At 43.2% G+C, this 21,342-nt stretch overlaps 2 protein-coding genes across 2 annotated transcripts; one reads left to right on the top strand and one right to left on the bottom strand.

The window, feature by feature from the left end:
* Positions 1 to 3,304: 3,304 nt before the first annotated feature.
* On the top strand, positions 3,305 to 18,516 carry LOC311124169 (homogentisate 1,2-dioxygenase-like). Its single transcript, XM_084198365.1, has 14 exons — positions 3,305 to 3,462; positions 4,349 to 4,420; positions 9,865 to 9,953; positions 11,272 to 11,377; positions 11,521 to 11,580; positions 11,700 to 11,791; positions 14,114 to 14,148; positions 14,243 to 14,322; positions 14,457 to 14,556; positions 14,658 to 14,782; positions 16,955 to 17,059; positions 17,248 to 17,374; positions 17,578 to 17,759; positions 17,842 to 18,516. Exons 1-14 carry the CDS (start codon positions 3,448 to 3,450, stop codon positions 17,983 to 17,985), a joined length of 1,332 nt encoding a protein of 443 aa, XP_084054491.1. The 5' UTR covers positions 3,305 to 3,447; the 3' UTR covers positions 17,986 to 18,516.
* A 75-nt stretch (positions 18,517 to 18,591) lies between these two features.
* LOC311124170 (NADH dehydrogenase [ubiquinone] 1 beta subcomplex subunit 4-like) lies at positions 18,592 to 20,771 on the bottom strand. The gene is made up of 3 exons (XM_084198366.1): positions 20,555 to 20,771; positions 19,824 to 19,967; positions 18,592 to 18,758 (listed from the first exon to the last, which is right to left on the bottom strand). The coding sequence occupies exons 1-3, from the start codon at positions 20,729 to 20,731 to the stop codon at positions 18,696 to 18,698; spliced, it is 384 nt and encodes a 127-aa protein (XP_084054492.1). The 5' UTR covers positions 20,732 to 20,771; the 3' UTR covers positions 18,592 to 18,695.
* Between the last annotated feature and the right edge of the window lie 571 nt (positions 20,772 to 21,342).

The following is a 21,342-nucleotide window of genomic DNA, read 5'->3' as shown; positions in this document are numbered from 1 at the left end:
TGTAATTTTCATCATAGGTACACGTCAACTATGACAGACAAATTGAGAAAAAAAAAATCCAGAAAATCACATTGTAGGATTTTTAATGAATTTATTTGCAAATTATGGTGGAAAATAAGTATTTGGTCACCTACAAACAAGCAAGATTTCTGGCTCTCACAGACCTGTAACTTCTTCTTTAAGAGGCTCCTCTGTCCTCCACTCGTTACCTGTATTAATGGCACCTGTTTGAACTTGTTATCAGTATAAAAGACACATGTCCACAACCTCAAACAGTCACACTCCAAACTCCACTATGGCCAAGACCAAAGAGCTGTCAAAGGACACCAGAAACAAAATTGTAGACCTGCACCAGGCTGGGAAGACTGAATCTGCAATAGGTAAGCAGCTTGGTTTGAAGAAATCAACTGTGGGAGCAATTATTAGGAAATGGAAGACATACAAGACCACTGATAATCTCCCTCGATCTGGGGCTCCACGCAAGATCTCACCCCGTGGGGTCAAAATGATCACAAGAACGGTGAGCAAAAATCCCAGAACCACACGGGGGGACCTAGTGAATGACCTGCAGAGAGCTGGGACCAAAGTAACAAAGCCTACCATCAGTAACACACTACGCCGCTAGGGACTCAAATCCTGCAGTGCCAGACGTGTCCCCCTGCTTAAGCCAGTACATGTCCAGGCCCATCTGAAGTTTGCTAGAGTGCATTTGGATGATCCAGAAGAGGATTGGGAGAATGTCATATGGTCAGATGAAACCAGAATATAACTTTCTGGTAAAAACTCAACTCGTCGTGTTTGGAGGACAAAGAATGCTGAGTTGCATCCAAAGAACACCATACCTACTGTGAAGCATGGGGGTGGAAACATCATGCTTTGGGGCTGTTTTTCTGCAAAGGGACCAGGACGACTGATCCGTGTAAAGGAAAGAATGAATGGGGCCATGTATCATGAGATTTTGAGTGAAAACCTCCTTCCATCAGCAAGGGCATTGAAGATGAAACGTGGCTGGGTCTTTCAGCATGACAATGATCCCAAACACACCGCCCGGGCAACGAAGGAGTGGCTTCGTAAGAAGCATTTCAAGGTCCTGGAGTGGCCTAGCCAGTCTCCAGATCTTAACCCCATAGAAAATCTTTGGAGGGAGTTGAAAGTCCGTGTTGCCCAGCGACAGCCCCAAAACATCACTGCTCTAGAGGAGATCTGCATGGAGGAATGGGCCAAAATACCAGCAACAGTGTGTGAAAACCTTGTGAAGACTTACAGAAAACGTTTGACCTGTGTCATTGCCAACAAAGGGTATATAACAAAGTATTGAGAAACTTTTGTTATTGACCAAATACTTATTTTCCACCATAATTTGCAAATAAATTCATAAAAAATCCTACAATGTGATTTTCTGGAATTTTTTTTCTCATTTTGTCTGTCATAGTTGACGTGTACCTATGATGAAAATTACAGGCCTCTCTCATCTTTTTAAGTGGGAGAACCTGCACAATTGGTGGCTGAATAAATACTTTTTTCCCCCACTGTAACAGACAACAAGTGACAGACAACAATAAATATTTTTCATTAAATATTATTCTGTTTCAATCGGGTCAAAATGCAGACTGGTCCAGACAATCTGATGCACTGTGTGTAGGCCTATGGTTTCGTGCTGGGTGGGTGGATTGGGGTTTGTAGCAGGTGAGCTAAGATATGGATGCCATTTCCCATCAAGACATTGAGTCCAGCAGGCCTCTAATAACAAACCATTTACTACCCACTCACTCATGCATAGATACAACCGTCTGGATGGAATAGGCTACTTTCCTCCATTCTTCAGTCGTTCAGCCCCTCTTAAAACACACAGGCCTACCCGGAGAGGTGACAAATACTCTAGAATTCTATCATCAAACTCGGAGGCGAAATTAAAATCACTTTTTTCCCCTCCATCCAAGGAGGAGATCAATTTCCGCAGACTGGGTCGCGATATTTTTCGCAATTGGGCTTTCTCGTCTGCGACGCAGCACCCTAATTGCTTCGCAGCGGGGCGCCCGCGACAACTGCACGCCTCGCTGGAGAACAGTTACTTCTGCCGCACAGAGTTTATTTGCGACTCGCTATGAGAATTGCCATCATTTACCCTAGTCCGACACCTCCCAAAAAGAAAAGAAATAGACAAGAGAGTGGATTGGGAGGAAGAATGAGAAAGGGAAAATGATTATTTTTTATACTGCTGGGAGATTATGTGCGCCCAGTTTGGTCCTCTCCTTTTGACAAAATGAACTGAATACATTTGGAATAATGTAGATTTTTTTCGTCTTTTATTCTGTATATTGTATGTTGTTCAAATGACAATTCGATTGCATGTTTACATGTAATATCCATTTAATGTATTATGAATAAACAAATAGGCCTAGACAGGCCTACCCACTGGACACAGACGTCATTTCAACGTCTAATTTTGATTTACATTTGGTTGAGTTGTCAACTAACATGAATTCAACGTGAAATCAACACAACCATGTCACCATGTCATTGGATTTACTGTAGGTTCAAAGTTGATGACTTTTTGCAAATCCAATCAGGTTTCCACGTTGATTCAACGTCATCACATTTATGTTTTTGGTTTAAATGACATGGAAACAACGTTGATTCAACCAGTTTTGCCCAGTGTGTAGGCAGGTGCATAGGCTATCAAGCAGATCAAAATAATAAATCATTTCAAAATCTCTATACCACAGATTGCTTGTCCATTTCGATTTTATCCACAATGATATAGGCCTATATTCCTGATTCTTAGGCTATACCAAGTTCAATAATTCATAGGCCTATACCCAGGCTGATATACCACATGCTCAACAGGCCTGACGATATTGCCACTTTTGTCCTTTCCAACATCGCCAGCTAGTGAAGTAGGTCTACCGGGGTCATCATCTCGTTGGTTTCAGTGCGCTGGTGTGCATCACCATAGATATTAATTATATTTCTATGTGCATCACCATCAGCCCAGTGCATCCATAGCCGTCAGTGTGGTTGGAGCACAGGAAACCGTGAAACGTATCATGTCCATTGGACCCATGTTGTATCTAAAAGGTGGTTTGGGGTTGGTTGTATTTGCATTGGCTATGACTTTGGTCCTTGTTTGCGCACTTTTGAGCCCCCCGACCTCAGCCTCTCCATCCCTTTCTGTTTTTTTCTTTGGATAACCAACCCCTTCTCTCAGAGAGAACCCTCCATATACGTCACGGACCGAGTCTGGTCCTAATTGATGCCATATTGAGAAAGAGCATAAATCCAGCCCTCCTCTCTTCTTCACTCTATCACGGGACGTGGGGGTTGTGTGGCGGATAGGATAGGGAGCTAACCTAGTTAAGTTTGGAGATAACTTTTATACGTTTTAACAAGGGTGTTGGACATTGAAAACGTATTTGCTCCAGTTGGACAGTTTCATAAGTAAGCACAATGGCTGGGCTCAAGGTAAGGAGGCAGAACTTCAGTAAATATTACCTCCTTTTATGATTAAGCAATGTTCAGGTTATATATTATTGCGGGGATTGACTGTTATTTTTCATTCATTGTTTTCTTCATTATATATTTTTACATGTAGGAACGATAATAATTTTTATTCTTCTGTCATTTGAATGTTTTACTTTATGGGTCATGGAGCTATCAATCGCATCAACTAATGTCAGAAATCTTACAATATGCAAGACTTAACTGTGTGTAAGCTATACATCTGTAGCCTACTGTCGCTGTCAAGCGGTGCGCTGAAGGGGCGTTCCCTTCTGTCCAATCATCGGGCTGGATTCAGCAGCTGCCCAGATGTTGTGCCCAAGCGGCTTGTGGAGCGCAGAGTTCTGAGCGCTGTAGGCTAAACACAGTGGCAGTGTGTGTCTGTTATCAGTTAACGTCAGTTGACATTTATATAATATATTCTATTACCACTGTATTGTTTACTGAGACTTCAGACATTCTTCTCCCCACAAAGTAAAGTAGCCTACTCCGTAAGGAATGTAGGTCACGTGTGCGCGTACATTATTGGAAACAGACCCGTGCGCTTTTGCAGACCGCGCGATGACTCAGCACCATTTTTAGGTTCGTGCGCGGGCCAAGTTCCTAGTGTAGCAGAGAAGAGAGTAAGAGGGGTCGTCCTGTGGAGTTGCATGCCTATCAGAGTAGTCATGTATGTTTGCATTGTGTGTCAAGTATGCAAACAGATGACACAAGTAGCATGACTCAACATTGACGCCAATCAAAGTATAGTTATCATGTCACAATATCACCCAATATGTATTTTTTTTAAAGACTAGGCCTATCACTGTCCACTCAACTGTCTGTCCCCTAATATGTTGCTCTCTTCCAGTACCTGAGTGGGTTTGGGAATGAGTTCTCCTCTGAAGACCCTCGCTGTCCAGGAGCCTTACCTGAAGGACAGGTAACATTCCATAGAGGGGTTGGTTGCTTAGCAACAAAACCAACTCTTGCACAACTATGGGCAAAACAGATGGGGTTGGCTTAGATTGTTGACAACATGTAAACTATATTTCGTCTCCAATGTTTATTGAAAACATACATACATTTGCACAATGAGCATTTGTTGTCTCTCAAATATATACATTGTTACAGTTGTTGGTTAGCTTGTGATTTTTTGCCATATTACCACATGACATCAGTCAAAACACATCAAAACAAGACATGATATCAGTAATAATATACAACGAGCTGAAATGAGCCACTTACGATTCCCCACATGGTAGCTTCTTGTCATTGTTGCTAGCTATCTGGCCATCCATAATCACAACAACACAAAGACTTCTGCCCCATTGAAGTGCGGGCATTGTTTTTGTGACGTCAGCTAACCCATCTATACCCCTCATCTGTTATCCAGCAACACCCCCTCACACCCACATTACCACCGGCATAAGGCAGTTTCTCTGGACCCCCGCAAGTTCGGAGTTACCCCCCCCCCCCCCCCCCAGCCAGACAGACACTTACAAAGTAGGTCTATACAGGGTCAATCTAGACCCATGGCCCTTCTAGCTGTCTCTATTTAGAACAAAATGTAAGCAAAAATGTCCACAGTCATCAAGCTAGGTAAGAGATCATTATTAAATATGTTTTAAGTGATTGATAAGACTGAACTAGATCAATGATATTTCAATAATCAATATTGTGTTGCACCTTTAACCAATAGCCTAACAAATGAACAACTCTTACAAATAAAGTACAAAGACAACTTTTGATTGTCTTTATTAAGACATCCTCCATATCAAATTTCAGCCAGACCGCCCAGCCAGCCCGAGCCACCTACACGCCAGACCCCCACCAGTCTTGTCAGTAACTCAACTCTCTCCCCAACAACTTCCTTCCCATCTTTTTTTTATGTCTCAAGGGAAAGGTTTGAAAAACATACGTTTAATAAAAACACACATACACCTACATATGAACACCCAGAAACAGTACATCCTCCATATAATTCACATCATAGACCTAATAGTACAGTAGAGCTCTTTTTGCACACAATATAGCTTGGTCACCCCGTCCTGCCCCTAGGGGTCCACGGCCCTGCAGTGCCCCAACCCAACACACCCCACTCAGCTTTAGGATCTTAGTGAAACATTCATTATTGGTTTCAGTTGTGTTAGGCCAAGTCCAGAGTGAGAACCAACAGTACGGCAGACCCTCAGGGCCAGGACTGAGCAGCCCAGTAGCTAGGGATTGCCTAAATAGGTATCTTCCCTGATGTAGGCATGTTTTCAATACAGACTCCTTTTGTCGAACAGTATTCCATCTAAGGCATCCAGACCTTATGAAAATTGCACAGTATACCCTTAATCTTGTAATAATTAAAATCTAGTGATACATAACTTGACATTTCTGCCATCCATTGCGGGAGGATAACCAACCGTCCAATTAATGGCAATGCATTTCTTAACCGCTATCAATGCTAGGTTACACCGATTCTTCTGATAACAGTCTCCAGGATCAACATTTCCAAGCAAACAAAAACAGGGTGAAGGGAGAATCTGTAGACATGCTCAGATAAAATAACATACTCTTTGCCAGAATTCAGCCAGCCTTCAAAAGACTATAACATATGCAAATATGTCCCCTTTTGTCTTATTGGGAAAAGGCTCTATCAACCCTTGAAACTGTTTGTAAATCAACTTTAGATGTTTGTCAGACCGCCTTAAAATAGTTTCAATCTTTTAAGCTTCTTGCTTGTCCAGTGTTTGCTGCACAGAGAGAATAAAGTGTTGTGTCTGCAAAGGTTCTCTGGCTACCTGACCCTGGTAAGACCCCTGTCACCATCTGATCCTGCTCAGATGAGGCATGACAAAGAATTACCTTGGTGTACATTTATACATTATATTATCCAATAATATAATCAATGGTTCAATAATTGAAATGACCATTATTCCCAGATCCCAGACTGTAGCCTACCCATCAACTCAAGATGGAACTTTGTATCCATTCAGTGATTGTTATAATATACTGCAAAATTCACCTGAGTGCCGTAGATTGGTCTTCCCTGGCTGTCTGACCCTGCATGGACACCTGTCACCATCTGATTCTGCTAAGACATGATGAGCATAGGGTTGTGTACTGACTGTGCACCATGACAGTGAAGACTGTAGAGCTGTTTATACCGTATCAGTGTGAAAAGTAGGAAATTAGCTAGGGAAACTGACAGATCAACAACGTTACATTGCTATACTGACTAATAAAAACTCACATTGCACTGAAAAAAAGTCAGAATATCAGTCTTCAATCGTTTGGCTGCTGGTTTCATCGTTTGATTCAGGTCTAGAGTGATTGAAGCAAAAATAATAGCTAACGTTAGTGAGCTAGTGAGCTAGCTAGCTAAAGTTAGCCAACTAATGGTACAATGGTACATCATCACATTTACTTCTGTTGAAATGGGACAAAACAAAGGCTACAAAACATATCCATACACACAAGAGCTGTTAGATACTGCTACCTGACAGATAGCTAGAGGCTAGCTAGAGCTGAACAGGCTGCGGTAGCTACTAGCTAGCTAACTAAACTAGCTGCTAGTAGTTCATTTACTTCAGTGGAGAGGGGCTGAAACATTTGCTAACGTAACATGTCAGTTACACAACTAGCTCAGCGCTGGGAATAAATACATTTTTTTTCTGTCAAACAGCAGTTACTTTGCCAGCTAGATCAGTCAACTAAAGAGTAGCCAGTTTCTGCTCTGCTTTCTTTTACATCTCTGAGAAAAAGTACAACATACACAGACAGCAGCTGCCTCTGTTCATCTCTCACATGCTGGTTCTATACACCAGCCTTTCAGAAGCTTTGCCTTCACATAGCCAGCCTGTCCACACACTCTGTGGTGTCCATGCGGTCCTAAATCCAGCTGTCTAAAACCGGAAAACAGCCTACCCAACCGCTCTGAGGCGTCTGCATGGTCCTAAAGCACACCAGTGCCGCATTTTGTATCAATAATACAACTGGGGGGGGGGGGGGGGTCATGTCTCCCCGTCCCCAGTGAAAGTTGCGCCCCTGTATATAGCTGCGCCCCAATAGCTGTCAATGGTGCTGAAATTGCTACATGTCTATGTGGTTGCCTATCAAATAGATGATATGGCTTTCTGTGGTGCCAGGGCATGTACCCTATAGCTTTGCTTTAGCTAATGGATAAATGTTTATTGGTATGCCTATTTGGTCGTCATTTTCTCATGTTAAGCCTAACATTTCAGGAAGCTATAGCCTATGCGGTCTTGCAAGGCTGCCATGATTTAGACTGCTGGCTGGCGGCAATAATTTAATTAGGCCTACTTGTTCATTAATTAAAGTTAGAAATTCAAACATTGCAGATTGTAAAATAAATGTTTGATACAACAGCAAACAATCAGCAAACAATTGATAAAAATAATAATAATACAACTGTCCTGTATAACCTACATGACAAGAGCTGTCCTCACGCCCTCTCCCATCTTGGAGACATCATAGACTTGACAACGGCATTTCTTCACCGATATCCCCTTACTTTCAATCAGTTCAATTATTTATTTTCCAAGGCCTGAGGTACTTTGATCAGTCACATTCTTGGAGCCCAAGTCGGAAGTTTACATACACTTAGGTTGGAGTCATTAAAACTCGTTTTTCAACCACTACACACATTTCTTGTTAACAAACTATAGTTTTGGCAAGTCGGTTAGGACATCTACTTTGTGCATGACACAAGTAATTTTTCCAACAATTGTTAACAGACAGATTATTTCACTTATAATTCACTGTATCACAATTACAGTGGGTCAGAAGTTTACATACACTAAGTTGACTGTTCCTTTAAACAGCTTGGAAAATTCCAGAAATCGATGTCATGGCTTTAGAAGCTTCTGATAGGCTAATTGACATAATTTGAGTCAATTGGAGGTGTACCTGTGGATGTATTTCAAGGCCTATCTTCAAACTCAGTGCCTCTTTGCTTGACATCATGGGAAAATGAAAATAAATCAGCCAAGACCTCAGAAAAAAATGTGTAGACCTCCACAAGTCTGGTTCATCCTTGGGAGCAATTTCCAAACGCCTAAAGGTACCACGTTAATCTGTACAAACAATAGTACGCAAGTATAAACACCATGGGACCATGCAGCCGTCATACCGCTCAGGAAGGAGACGCGTTCTGTCTCCTAGAGATGAACGTACTTTGGTGCAAAAAGTGCAAATCAATCCCAGAACAACAGCAAAGGTCCTTGTGAAAATGCTGGAGGAAACAGGTACAAAAGTATGTATATCCACAGTAAAACGAGTCCTATATCGACATAACCTGAAAGGCCACTCAGTAAGGAAGAGGCCACTGCTCCAAAACCGCCATAAAAAAGCCAGACTACGGTTTGCAACTGCACATGGGGACAAAGATTGTACTTTTTGGGGAAATGTCGTCTGGTCTGATGAAACAAAAACAGAACTGTTTGGCCATAATGACCATCGTTATGTTTAGAGGAAAAAGGGGGTGCTTGCAAGCCGAAGAACACCATCACAACCGTGAAGCACGGGGGTGGCAGCATCATGCTGTGGGGGTGCTTTGCTGCAGGAGAGACTGTTGCACTTCACAAAATAGATGGCATCATGAGGAAGGAAAATTATGTGGATATATTGAAGCAACATCTCAAGACATCAGTCAGGAAGTTAAAGCTTGGTCGCAAATGGGTCTTCCAAATGGACAATGACCCCAAGCATACTTCCAAAGTTGTGGCAAAATGGCTTAAGGACAACAAAGTCAAGGTATTGGAGTGGCCATCACAAAGCCCTGACCTCAATCCTATAGAAAAGTTGTGGGCAGAACTGAAAAAGCGTGTGTGAGCAAGGAGGCCTACAAACCTGACTCAGTTACATCAGCTCTGTCGGGAGTAATGGGCTAAAATTCACCCAACTTATTGTGGGAAGCTTGTGGAAGGCTACCCGAAACGTTTGACCCAAGTTAAACAATTTAAAGGCAATGCTACCAAATACTAATTGAGTGTATGTAAACTTCTGACCCACTGGGAATGCGACTTAAAATAAAGTGGTGATCCTAACTGACCTAAGACAGGGAATATTTACTAGGATTAAATGTCAGACATTTTTAAAAACTGAGTTTAAATGTATTTGGCTAAGGTGTATGTAAACTTCCGACTTCAACTGTACTTAGCTTCCTAGTACATATGGAAATTAAAAAGGTTTATGAATTACTTTTTGGAGGGGTTACTGTCAAAATTATTTATTAAATACAAAAATAATAATAGACACCGATGACAGGTGCATGGGCCCCCAGAGCTTGTAGGCAGGGGGCTGCGGGGGTGTCTGGTACACCAGTGTACGTTACCCCCCTCTAGGATGTTGAACCCAGCTCTGTTGTCTCTCCAGAACAACCCTCAGGTGTGTCCCTACGGTCTCTACGCTGAACAACTCTCCGGCTCCGCTTTCACCTGCCCACGGCCAACCAATAAGAGGAGGTATCCAGTCATTGCATAGTGATTGACAGAAACTTCTCCTTCTCTTTCATCGCTCAGATTTAATACATAGGCCTACACGGAAGCCTCGTTTACACCTGCCGCTAATATGTGAGTTTTGTGATCTGATCAATAAGATCTAATCACTATGGCTGCGTTTACACAGGCAGCCCAATTCTGATCTTTTGCTACTAATTGGTCTTTTGATGCAGCCTATCTGATCAAGGTTTGTCACGTCTACACATTGTATTAAAATATGTCTCATCCATCCACTGTGTCAGCATGAGACCATATTAGCTGGTGCCTCCTTGTATACAAATTCTTTGACAGATATTCTGAATTCATTTATTTTAAGACAATTACTGATGCCGTAAGTCAATGATGCTGCCTGTCAATGATTTTAGAGGCCAGTATAATGATGATTTAAATAGTTTGACCATCCAGATCTATTTACACTTGATTGATATCCAAACACAATGCGTGCCTGACTACCTCTGGAGGTGGTCAGGAAGATATGATAACAATCAGATCACAAGTTGTCTTTTAATCATCTACACCTGTCTAAAAATGTTGGCACAATCAGTAGGTGTGACAAGATTAAGACAAAGGGCGCATGTTAGCACCAGATATAGGGCAGCAGGTAGCCTTGCAGTTACGAGCGTTGGGATAGTAACCAGGGTTAGGTATCTTACTTTCTAAATGTAATCCATTACTGTTACTAGTTACCTGTCCAAAATTGTAATCAGTAAGTAACTTTTGGATTACCCCAACTCAGTAATGTAATCTGATTACTTCCAGTTATTTTTTGATTACTTTCCCCTTAAGAGGCATTAGAAGAAGACAAAAAAACAATCCATCAAAGGCATTTGGTTTGTCATCATAGTGGTCTCTGACTTGTGGTCAGACTCGCTGTGGTGGAATAAATGTAAACTTGCGCCTTTTTTAAATGCTGAATTGAATGTTATTGAAAAAACTGAAAGGTGTCATAATGTAATCCAATAATGTAATACAAAAAAAAATTCTGGTAAGGTAACTGATTACATTTACATTTTTTTTGTACATGTAATCAGTTACTCCCCAACCCTGCCAGTAACCGAAAGGTCACTAGTTTGAATCCCCGAGCCGACTAGGTGAAAAAAATCTGTCCATGTGCCATTGAGCAAGGCACTTAACCCTAATTGCTCCTGAAAATAGCTCTGTATAAGTGCGTCTGCTAAATGACTAAAATGTACAAATGTAATAAACATTATTCAGACACTTAATCATGAACATACACAGACATTCTCTCTCTCTTTCCTAACTCCATTTCCTTGTTTCCCAGCTGGTTCTACCGTATCCTGCCATCTGTCCGTCACAAGCCCTACACCGCAATGCACTGTGGGAGCCTAACAGAGAAGTGGGATGAAGTGGAACCTGACCCTAACCAGGTAGAGGAAGAGAGAGAGAGAGCGAGAGAGAGAGAAAGGAAAAGGCCAGGGTTTGGGAAGTGAGACAATGGAGATAATTAGAGAGAGATTAGGAGGAAGAAACTGAGAAATGTGGTTTTGAAATGTTTTTTTCTGACTCTTAGCTACGATGGCTGCCATTCACCATCCCCAAATCCTCAGAAAAGAAAGTGGACTTTGTGACAGTAAGACATTAACCCTCCATCATTAAACCCTCTGGTTTTCCATGACAGCGATTAGCTGTTTCTGGTACAGCCTATCTTCTTTCCTGGGTCTGATTGGTTCTCCCATCTGTCAATCCTAGGGTCTGCACACCCTATGTGGAGCAGGAGACGCCAAGTCCCGCAACGGGATCGGCATCCACATGTTCACCTGCAACATCTCCATGATTGACAGGTGTGTGTATATTTCCATTGTATGATACCATTATATACAGTTGAAGTCGGAAGTTTACATACACTTAGGTTGGAGTCATTAAAACTCATTTTTCAATCACTCCACAAATTTCTTGTTAAAAAACTATAGTTTTAGCAAGTCGGTTAGGACATCTTCTTTGTGCATGACACTTGTAATTTTTCCAACAATTGTTTACAGACAGATTATTTCACTTATAGTTCACTGTATCACAATTCCAGTGGGTCAGAAGTTTACATACACTAAGTTGACTGTGCCTTTAAACAGCTTGGAAAATTCCAGAAAATTATGTCATGGCTTTAGAAGCTTCTGATAGGCTAATTGACATCATTTGAGTCAATTGGAGGTGTACCCGTGGATGTATTTCAAGGCCTACCTTCAAACTCAGTGCCTCTTTGCTTGACATCATGGGAAAATCAAAAGATGGCATCATGAGGAAGGAAAATTATGTGGATATATTGTAGCAACATCTCAAGACATCAGTCAGGAAGTTAAAGCTTGGTCGCAAATGGGTCTTCCAAATGGACAATGACCCCAAGCACACTTCCAAAGTTGTGGCAAAATGGTTTAAGGACAACAAAGTTAAGGTATTGGAGTGGCCATCACAAAGCCTTGACCTCAATCCTATAGAAAATGTGTGGGCAGAACTGAAAAAGCGTGTGCGAGCAAGGAGGCCTACAAACCTGACTCAGTTACACCAGCTCTGTCAGGAGGAATGGGCCAAAATTCACCCAACTTATTGTGGGAAGCTTGTGGAAGGCTACCCGAAACGTTTGTCAGGATGTCAGGGACAAGATTGTAGACCTACACAAGGCTGGAATGGGCTACAAGACCATCGCCAATCAGCTTGGTGAGAAGGTGACAACAGTTGGTGCGATTATTCGCAAATGGAAGAAACACAAAATAACTGTCAATCTCCCTCGGCCTGGGGCTCCATGCAAGATCTCACCTCGTGGAGTTGCAATGATCATGAGAATGGTGAGGAATCAGCCCAGAACTACACGGGAGGATCTTGTCAATGATCTCAAGGCAGCTGGGACTATAGTCACCAAGAAAACAATTGGTAACACACTACGCCGTGAATGACTGAAATCCTGCAGCGCCCGCAAGGTCTCCCTGCTCAAGAAAGCACATATACAGGGCCGTCTGAAGTTTGCCAATGAACATCTGAATGATTCAGAGGAGAACTGGGTGAAAGTGGTGTGGTCAGATGAGACCAAATCGAGCTCTTTGGCATCAACTCAACTCGCCGTGTTTGGAGGAGGAGGAATGCTGCCTATGACCCCAAGAACACCATCCCCACCATCAAACATGGAGGTGGAAACATTATGCTTTGGGGGTGTTTTTCTGCTAAGGGGACAGGACAACTTCACCACATCAAAGGGATGATGGACGGGGCCATGTACCGTCAAATCTTGGGTAAGAACCTCCTTCCCTCAGCCAGGGCATTGAAAATGGGTCGTGGATGGGTATTCCAGCATGACAATGACCCAAAACACACGGCCAAGGCAACAAAGGAGTGGCTCAAGCAGAAGCACATTAAGGTCCTGGAGTGGCTTAGCCAGTCTCCAGACCTTAATCCCATAGAAAATCTGTAGAGGGAGCTGAAGGTTCGAGTTGGAAAACGTCAGCCTCGAAACCTTAATGACTTGGAGAAGATCTGCAAAGAGGAGTGGAACAAAATCCCTCCTGAGATGTGTGCAAACCTGGTGGCCAACTACAAGAAACGTCTGACCTCTGTGATTGCCAACAAGGGTTTTGCCACCAAGTACTAAGTCATGTTTTGCAGAGGGGTCAAATACTTATTTCCCTCATTAAAATGCAAATCAATTTATAATATTTTTGACATGCGTTTTTCTGGATTTTTTTGTTATTCTGTCTCTCACTGTTCAAATAAACCTACCATTAAAATGATAGACTGATCATGTCTTTGTCAGTGGGAAAACGTACAAAATCAGCAGGGGATCAAATACTTTTTTCCCCTCACTGTATGTAAACTTCTGACCCACTAGAATTGTGATACAGTGAACAAGTGAAATAATCTGTCTGTAAACAATTGTTGGAAAAATTACTTGTATCATGCACAAAGTAGATGTCCTAACCGACTTGCCAAAACTATAGTTTGTTAACAAGAAATTTGTGGAGTGGTTGAAAAACAAGTTTTAATGACTCCAACCTAAGTGTATGTAAACTTCCGACTTCAACTGTACAGTAGTACATACTCGATTTGATCTCTCCCATCATTGATCTTTACAACTCTGTGCCCAATATCAAATTTTTAATAATGTAGTCTCTGCTTTTCAGTTGTTTCAACAACTCCGATGGAGACTTTCTCATTGGTCAGTCAAATATGTATTTGGTCTTTGAAGTACACATAAACACAACATAACATAAGCAGTCTTAAGTACTCTCCCACCTTCCTCTGTCTTGTAGTGCCCCAGCAGGGTGAGATTCTGGTCACTACAGAGTTTGGGAAGATGATGGTGGAACCCAACGAGATCTGTGTCATCCAGGTGAGACGGCAACACCTTTCAATCTCTGCTGTTCACCTGAATCCTCTTACCTTTTTCTCCCTCATCACCTGACTCTCTTACCCGTCCTCCTCACCTGTCCATCACCTCACCTGCATGTCCCCTGTGTGTTGCAGCAAGGAATGCGTTTCAGTGTGGATGTGTTCGGGGAGACCAGAGGCTACGTGTTGGAGGTGTACGGAGCGCACTTTGAGCTCCCCGACCTGGGACCCATAGGTGTGTGTGACACCCCTTCTCTACCTCCACATGTCAACGCCTTGACTTTAATCCTCTCACCTTTCAACACCATAACATCTGTGAACCAATCGTCCTACTAGGGGGCAACGGACTGGCCAATCCCAGGGACTTCGTAACTCCGGTGGCGTGGTATGAGGACCGCGAGGTAGCCACAGGCTACACTGTTATCAACAAGTACCAGGGCAAGCTCTTCTCCAGCCAACAGGTGTGTGTGTGTGTGGGGACATGCTTGCTTATTTCTGCTATGTGCGTTAGTACACACGTGTGTGTCTTTGGGAGCATATGTGCATGTTCTTGCACAGACATTACAATACACTGCATTATAATTCATGATAGTAGCTTGTAATGTATACATGGGACACCACTAATTTTAGCGTTTAGCTAGCCATCCCAACACTGAGGCATAGATTCAATCAGATAGCTGACACCCGCATAGCTGATGTTTTGGCGGTGTCGGAGGTGGAACTGCGTTGGAGCTGTCAAATCGGTGAGCAGCTGCTCTTGTGATCATTGCCATTAAGCCACACCCATCCCACTCCCATTAGAAGTTCAGAACAAGAAAGTGTAGGCTATATAGAATTAATGAGGATTTCTATCAGCCTAATCAAGGTGTAGATTACATCTCACATTCCAGTGTTCGAACTTGTAAACAAGGCTGCATGGGATTTCTCTTAATGTGACTCAGTGCAGCCAATGGCAACGTCTGCTTTAGGTATAATGCCGGGAGCTGCTTGTGGATTTGACAGCTCTAAAGCAGTTCTACCTTTGACACTGTCCAAACATCAGCTATGCGGATGTCGGCTAAAGCGGATCTGATTGAATCGGGCCCTGAGAATAGCTGTACAGACTATTAAAGTGAGGCCTATTAGCAGTTAGCTGCGAGTTAATACAGAACTGCTATTGGGCTCTATTAGCGGTTAGCTGCACATTAACATTAAACTGCCATCCCCAAATGATTTAATGTGAAACGCCTGACTGTTCTGCTCAGCAGCAGGCTCCAGTCTCGGCTCCCTTACCAGCCTTAATCACTAATAATTAGTTAGCTCGTCCAGGAGTTCCCGCCAGATACCTGCCTGTCCTTTCAGGGGAGAAAACCTTGCTTGAGTTAAGCACTAATTTCAGCATATTTCACTGGGGAATGATTTCCCGCCCTGCTCTGAACGCGTCCTGTCGAGCAGGTAATTGGATCGACTCATTTTGTCTGACAGTAGGGGATTTTAAGGAGACAGGGCGAAAGGATGCGTGTGTCTCTGTGTTAATGTGTGTGTGAGGGAGGTAACTGTGGAAACACCTGTTAGAGGGGATATATGCATGGGATATACACCGGACCCTTCTTTCTTTCGTTAACCTCTCTCTACCTCTCTCCATCCACCACTCTCTTTCTCTCTGTGTCTCCCTCTTTGGGGTCAGACTGGGTGTTGGGGCTTGCTCTTTCCCCCCACCTAACCTGAGACTGCAGGGAGTGTGTGTGTGTCACACACAGATTGGAAGTGGAGGGGGGGGGGGGGCAGGTTCCATCTCTGCTGCATCTCATCCTGCTGTTTGGTCCTCCTGCAGAGAGATGAAATTGCTCAAATTAACTTATTATTTGCTTGACTGGGCCAATATGTTTGTGTTTTGTGTGTGTGTGTTTTTATTATCTTGTGCTACATTTTTAATCGAGTCTGCCAGAGTTATCACCGGAACTGTAATGCCCAAGAGATTACCTGCCTTGGGGTCCTTAGACCCCCTGGGTGTATGGTGACTGTGTGTGTGTGTGTTTGAACTGTATGCTAGTGTGTGTTTTATGGTTTATGTCTGTGGGAGTAGGAAGAATATATGTGTGTGAGAATGTGTGTGTGTGTGCTTGCGCACATGTGACAAGGTACATGGGTCAGCCCTGAAGACAGCTTGTAATGAATTATATTGATTTTAGAGCTACCATTGAATATCTCTTTCACAGTGACATTATCAGAACAGCACTGCTATATAAAATTGCTCTGGTTTTAACAATCAAGATAAAGAAATATCTCTACACCGTCTCCCTCTCCCCCCTCTCTCTGCGCCACGGGCGCTGAAAGTTTGATAGTGAAGCCAATTACTGCATAATACCTGCTGGTGCTGAGGATCACAAAGAACGGGGTAAATTAAAAAAAGAGCAGAGAAGGAAAAGAGGTACACCGTGTTTTAAATCACCCTTGAGTTCTTTTTTTCTTCTTTTCATGTAGCTTTACGGCTGTTTTTTTTTTCAATAGCCTAAAATGAACATTGGCTTTAGGTAAGGCTATATCTCAAGTTCAAAGGTGCAGTAGACCAGGCGGTGCTGCCTCACCCCTGCTACCGCGTTCCCTGCTATACATTTGTTTATTATTATGTTTCTTCTTGTGTGTGTTTGTAGGATTTCTCTCCCTTCAATGTGGTGGCGTGGCACGGGAACTACACACCGTACAAATACAACCTGGAGAACTTCATGGTCATCAACTGTGTGGCCTTCGATCATGCGGTGAGAACCTCACACACAGGCAGAAAGCCAGAGGTCCCTCCCCTCTGACCTTCTCCTCCAATGGGTTTTGAGAAGGTGACGAGGAGAGGATGCCAGGAGTATGCAATTGAGATCTTCCCACAAATGCATACACGTGCACACGCACAAGCACGCACACTTATCCTTCCTCTCCTCCATCTCTGCACCAGGATCCTTCCATCTTCACAGTGTTGACGGCCAAGTCCACTCGTCCAGGAGTCGCCATCGCTGACTTTGTCATCTTCCCCCCGCGCTGGGGAGTGGCCGACCACACATTCAGACCCCCCTACTACCACAGTATGATACACACACTTCTAAGCCTTACCCTCAGAAAGAATAACTAAATAGCTACTTCTTATGCTTGTCTTTAGTTCTGATGTTACCGACACGTTTGTCCTTTCTAGCATGCCACTCTAGTGACTACCCTTACCCTGGTCTCTTTGTGTGTTTTGTAGTAGTGTGTTTGTGTTATGTCAGAGCACCCCCTGTCTGTGTTCCAGGGAACTGTATGAGTGAGTTCATGGGGCTGATCAAGGGCCACTATGAGGCCAAGGAGGAGGGCTTCCAGCCAGGAGGGGGCAGTCTCCACAGCATGATGACCCCTCACGGTCCTGACAGAGACTGCTTCGAGAAGAACAGCACCGCTCCCCTCAAACCAGAGAGGGTGGCCGAGGGGACCATGGTAACACATGATGTGATCACAATTCTTAAACAGCTGTACATATCAGAGTGGGACATCAAGTAACATCCTTCCTCCATCTCAGGCCTTCATGTTTGAGTCGTCGTTCAGCATGGCGGTAACTAAGTGGGGTCTAGAGACGTGTCAGAGACTGGACAAGAGCTACTGGCAGTGCTGGGAGCCGCTCCGCAAACACTTTGACCCCAACTGGAGGCCCAGGAAACAGTAGAGCAGAGGCAGAACAGTCATTGTTTCCCCTAGATCACCCAGAAGATAATCTAGGATTTAATGTAATACCACTAAACTGTGGCTCAATAGATTTTATATAATGGCATTGTTGAATACTCATTTCTGATTGGCTTGAAGGGCATTCTGGAGCTTGCATTATTTCCCTAACGCACAGTATATCAGGTAGAATTCAATGGCTCTAGTTAATTCTTACATGTTCTATGTTTGAGCTGCTTTTGATAGCAAAAGTCGAATTGAAGACATTTTTGGCATTGTTGAATTCGATTTTCAAAATAGCAAGCTAGGACTGATGGTTTGGTTAGCTAAACTAGTGCGTCGTGGAACACACCTTCCACGTCGTTCATTATTTTTCCTTAGAACACATAGCCTCTCGTTGATTATCCCTTACATATCACTCACAGCATAATATTGAGTGCTTGGGTAATTTGGTCTATGCCCATTTCTTTGACTGACCAGTTCATTGATAAAAAATGGTACTGGACAGAAATGAATAAATACCCTGGAAGTCTTATTAGCATGTTTTCATCACTTTGCTGCTCATGTCATTCATAGCTCTTTGATGTTTGTAATGACAGGCAGACACTCATTTTGTTTTAAACAATGAAGGAAGTTTTATTCAGTTATCAATAATAGATACACACTGACATTATCTCTACAACACTTTACATTGGACGTCCGTGATGAGCAAACTCAGTAGGCGAGTTTGAACTTGCGGTCGTAGGTCCCAGCTTTGATCTGCTCCTCCTTCTTGTCCTGGAGACAGAGGAGAGGGTTAGTGAGGTCCCCATGGCAACAGAGAGATGGCATCATCACCTAAGCAACCTCCTCATCCTCCACCGCTTAGAATATGAATGAATGTCTCATGAATAAATACAAGGTCGTTTTTCTTCCTCTCAGTGGAGAAATAGCAGAGGAATTACAGCAGTGTGACAATGGCACACTCAGTACCCAGGTCTCTGTGACATCGCTCTCTGATTCAGGCACAGATTCAGGGAGAGGATCTCAATAACAATGGAGGGAGAAGGAAGGGCTGCCATTCAGACTAAAATGTCACAGACACTACAGAGAACGGTGGCGGAGTAGAGTAGAAGATGAGCTTAGACATGAGCAGCACATATTCTTCCCCCTGACTATAGTTAGGTAGGCCTACTACATTCATACAGGGCCATCAGACTGTGCCCACTAAAGTAATCTATTGAACAGACACAAATGTAGCCTAATACAGCAGTGATGTATGAGACCTCAGAGCCAGTATTAAGTCACTCTGTTCATTCATCTTAGCTCATTGACATGGTAAAGTGATCATTTTTGCATTATGGGGAGCGAATCCGCTTTGAAGCTTTGTCTGACAATATTTTTAAGGTTTCTCCCAAACTTTTTTGTAAAAAAACTAAAGATAGATCTACATGTTTGATCAATCTACAGCCCACCACACAACAGTTGCAAATCAACCCCTAACCCAAGGCACAGGACTACTTCAGTATGATCAATATGGCAATAACTTCACCAAGCCCTTTGATGGGAGGAATGTCCACCATATTGCTCAAATCTGTAGCTCAGTTGGTAGAGCATGGCGCTTGCAACGCCAGGGTTGTGGGTTCGATTCCCACGGGGGGCCAGTATGAAAAATGTATGCACTCACTAACTGTAAGTCGCTCTGGATAAGAGCGTCTGCTAAATGACTAAAATGTAAATGTAAAATCTATCCAATCCCTTATCTAAATAAAGTGCCTTAGTATAGAGGCTAGGGTGGATTTGGAATAGACACCTAATGTCAGGGAATGAGTAGGATAACGGGTTGTGTCATCTCATCCATACCCTGTCAGTCTTCAGTACGTAGTACAGGACGAAGAGTGGCACTACTCCGAAGAGCCCACCTAGCAGTGACGTCTTCTTGGTGGCTCTGAAGTGGTTGTAGGGGTTGGTACGTGCGTACACCCAGCGTGTCAAGGCAGGGTCTTCCTGTAAATAAAAAAACAGCAGCATGTAAGTAAGCATTTCACTGTAAGGTCTACACCTGTTGTATTAGGCGCATGTGACTAATAACATTTGATGTCAATAATGATGGCCATTCTTTGAGAGTTGGTGCCAGTCTTATTGCAGTCAACTACTATGCAGGGCAGAAACGGTTGAATGCACAAACAGTAATTTCCCCCCAGAATACATGTTACTGAATGCAACCCAAATTAGTTTAAATAGCAAAATGACTATGAAATTCTAACATCAAGGTCACATCAACTAAACTAGCGAACGCCAGGCATCATATAACCAGCTTGACTAACGTTAGCTAACTTACTCTCAAAAACTTCCTGTGCTGTTGCCTGATGTTAGATTAGTAAATTAGCTAGTTAGGTAGATAAACATAAGATGGCATTTGCTGAATAGCTCAAATGCCGAATGCAGGCACAACATTATCTTGTCGGCTCGGGTTTTTAGTCTGACTAGCGAATGCTAGCTGGCTACCAAACGTTAGCATTACCCTGGGTGAAATGTGGGTCTGACATTAGCAAGTTAGCTAACGTTTGCATGTTAGCTTCCTCTGTACTTACAATAAGCTCTTTTCTGTGGGGGTTGTTCAGCTGCATCTGATATTGTCTCTTCAGCTGAGCCCTTAAACCAGCCCTCTCCTCCTCGGCACGTCTCTGGTCCAGCGAAAGGTTGAAATATTCAGCTGGGTCCAATGTTTTTGGCCGAGTGGCCAAGGGCGCTTCTCGGTAGTCCGCCATGTTTGTGAGAAGAGACAGGCAACGTGATTGTCGCAAAATCTCGCGTTATCTCATCCAGCAATTCTGTTTCCCATGGAAACACAAAGCGTGCCATTCTTCTTCTTCAGTGGGTTTTATCGGCGGTTGGCATCCAACGTTATGGTGCATTACCGCCACCTACTATACTGGAGTGTGGGCCAGAGACAGTGTGAAACAAAATCCTACCTGCCAGCCCCGTTGCTCTTAAAAAAAGATAACAAAATATTTGAGACTATATCTAATGACGTTCTACTCAATATACTCTTTAAACTAATTTCCTGTATCCCCTTCTTCCTCATACTAGATCTCATCCTCTCTCTTTCCGTCTGATCCTGCCCAAACTGTAATACATGCTCCACGGTCTCTGTTTCCTGGCAATAATCACACTTTCCTGTTGGATGTTTTCCTATCACATTTAAGATCTTATTCTTGTAAAAAATAGCCTCCTCTCTTCTGTGCCTTCCTGCCGTCCTCCCCGACTTTCCTCTGTACTTGAAATAAATGCCTGCCCTTAGTATCACTATTCCACTGCTCCTGCCATCTCTGCACCATCACTGTCCATATCAGTCTTTTCCCCATCTGCCTTGCTCATT

Source organism: Coregonus lavaretus (genome assembly GCF_964263955.1).
Source record: "Coregonus lavaretus genome assembly, contig: HAP1_SCAFFOLD_3258, whole genome shotgun sequence".
Classification (NCBI taxonomy): domain Eukaryota; kingdom Metazoa; phylum Chordata; class Actinopteri; order Salmoniformes; family Salmonidae; genus Coregonus; species Coregonus lavaretus.
The sequence above is the reverse complement of the archived record's forward strand: the minus strand, read 5'-3'. Positions and strand labels throughout refer to the sequence as shown.

Bases quoted from the DNA above. Each gene is read 5' to 3' on its own strand.
- LOC311124169 (XM_084198365.1), top strand. The intron at 4,421-9,864 runs GTAACATTCCAT...TTGTCTCTCCAG, and splicing joins GAGCCTTACCTGAAGGACAG to AACAACCCTCAGGTGTGTCC. The intron at 17,060-17,247 runs GTGAGAACCTCA...TCTCTGCACCAG, and splicing joins GTGTGGCCTTCGATCATGCG to GATCCTTCCATCTTCACAGT.
- LOC311124170 (XM_084198366.1), bottom strand. From the start codon at position 20,731: ATGGCGGACTACCGAGAAGCGCCCTTGGCCACTCGGCCAAAAACATTG. The intron at 19,968-20,554 runs GTAAGTACAGAG...TTTTATTTACAG, and splicing joins CCCACAGAAAAGAGCTTATT to GAAGACCCTGCCTTGACACG. The intron at 18,759-19,823 runs GTATGGATGAGA...CTCTGTCTCCAG, and splicing joins ACGTACTGAAGACTGACAGG to GACAAGAAGGAGGAGCAGAT.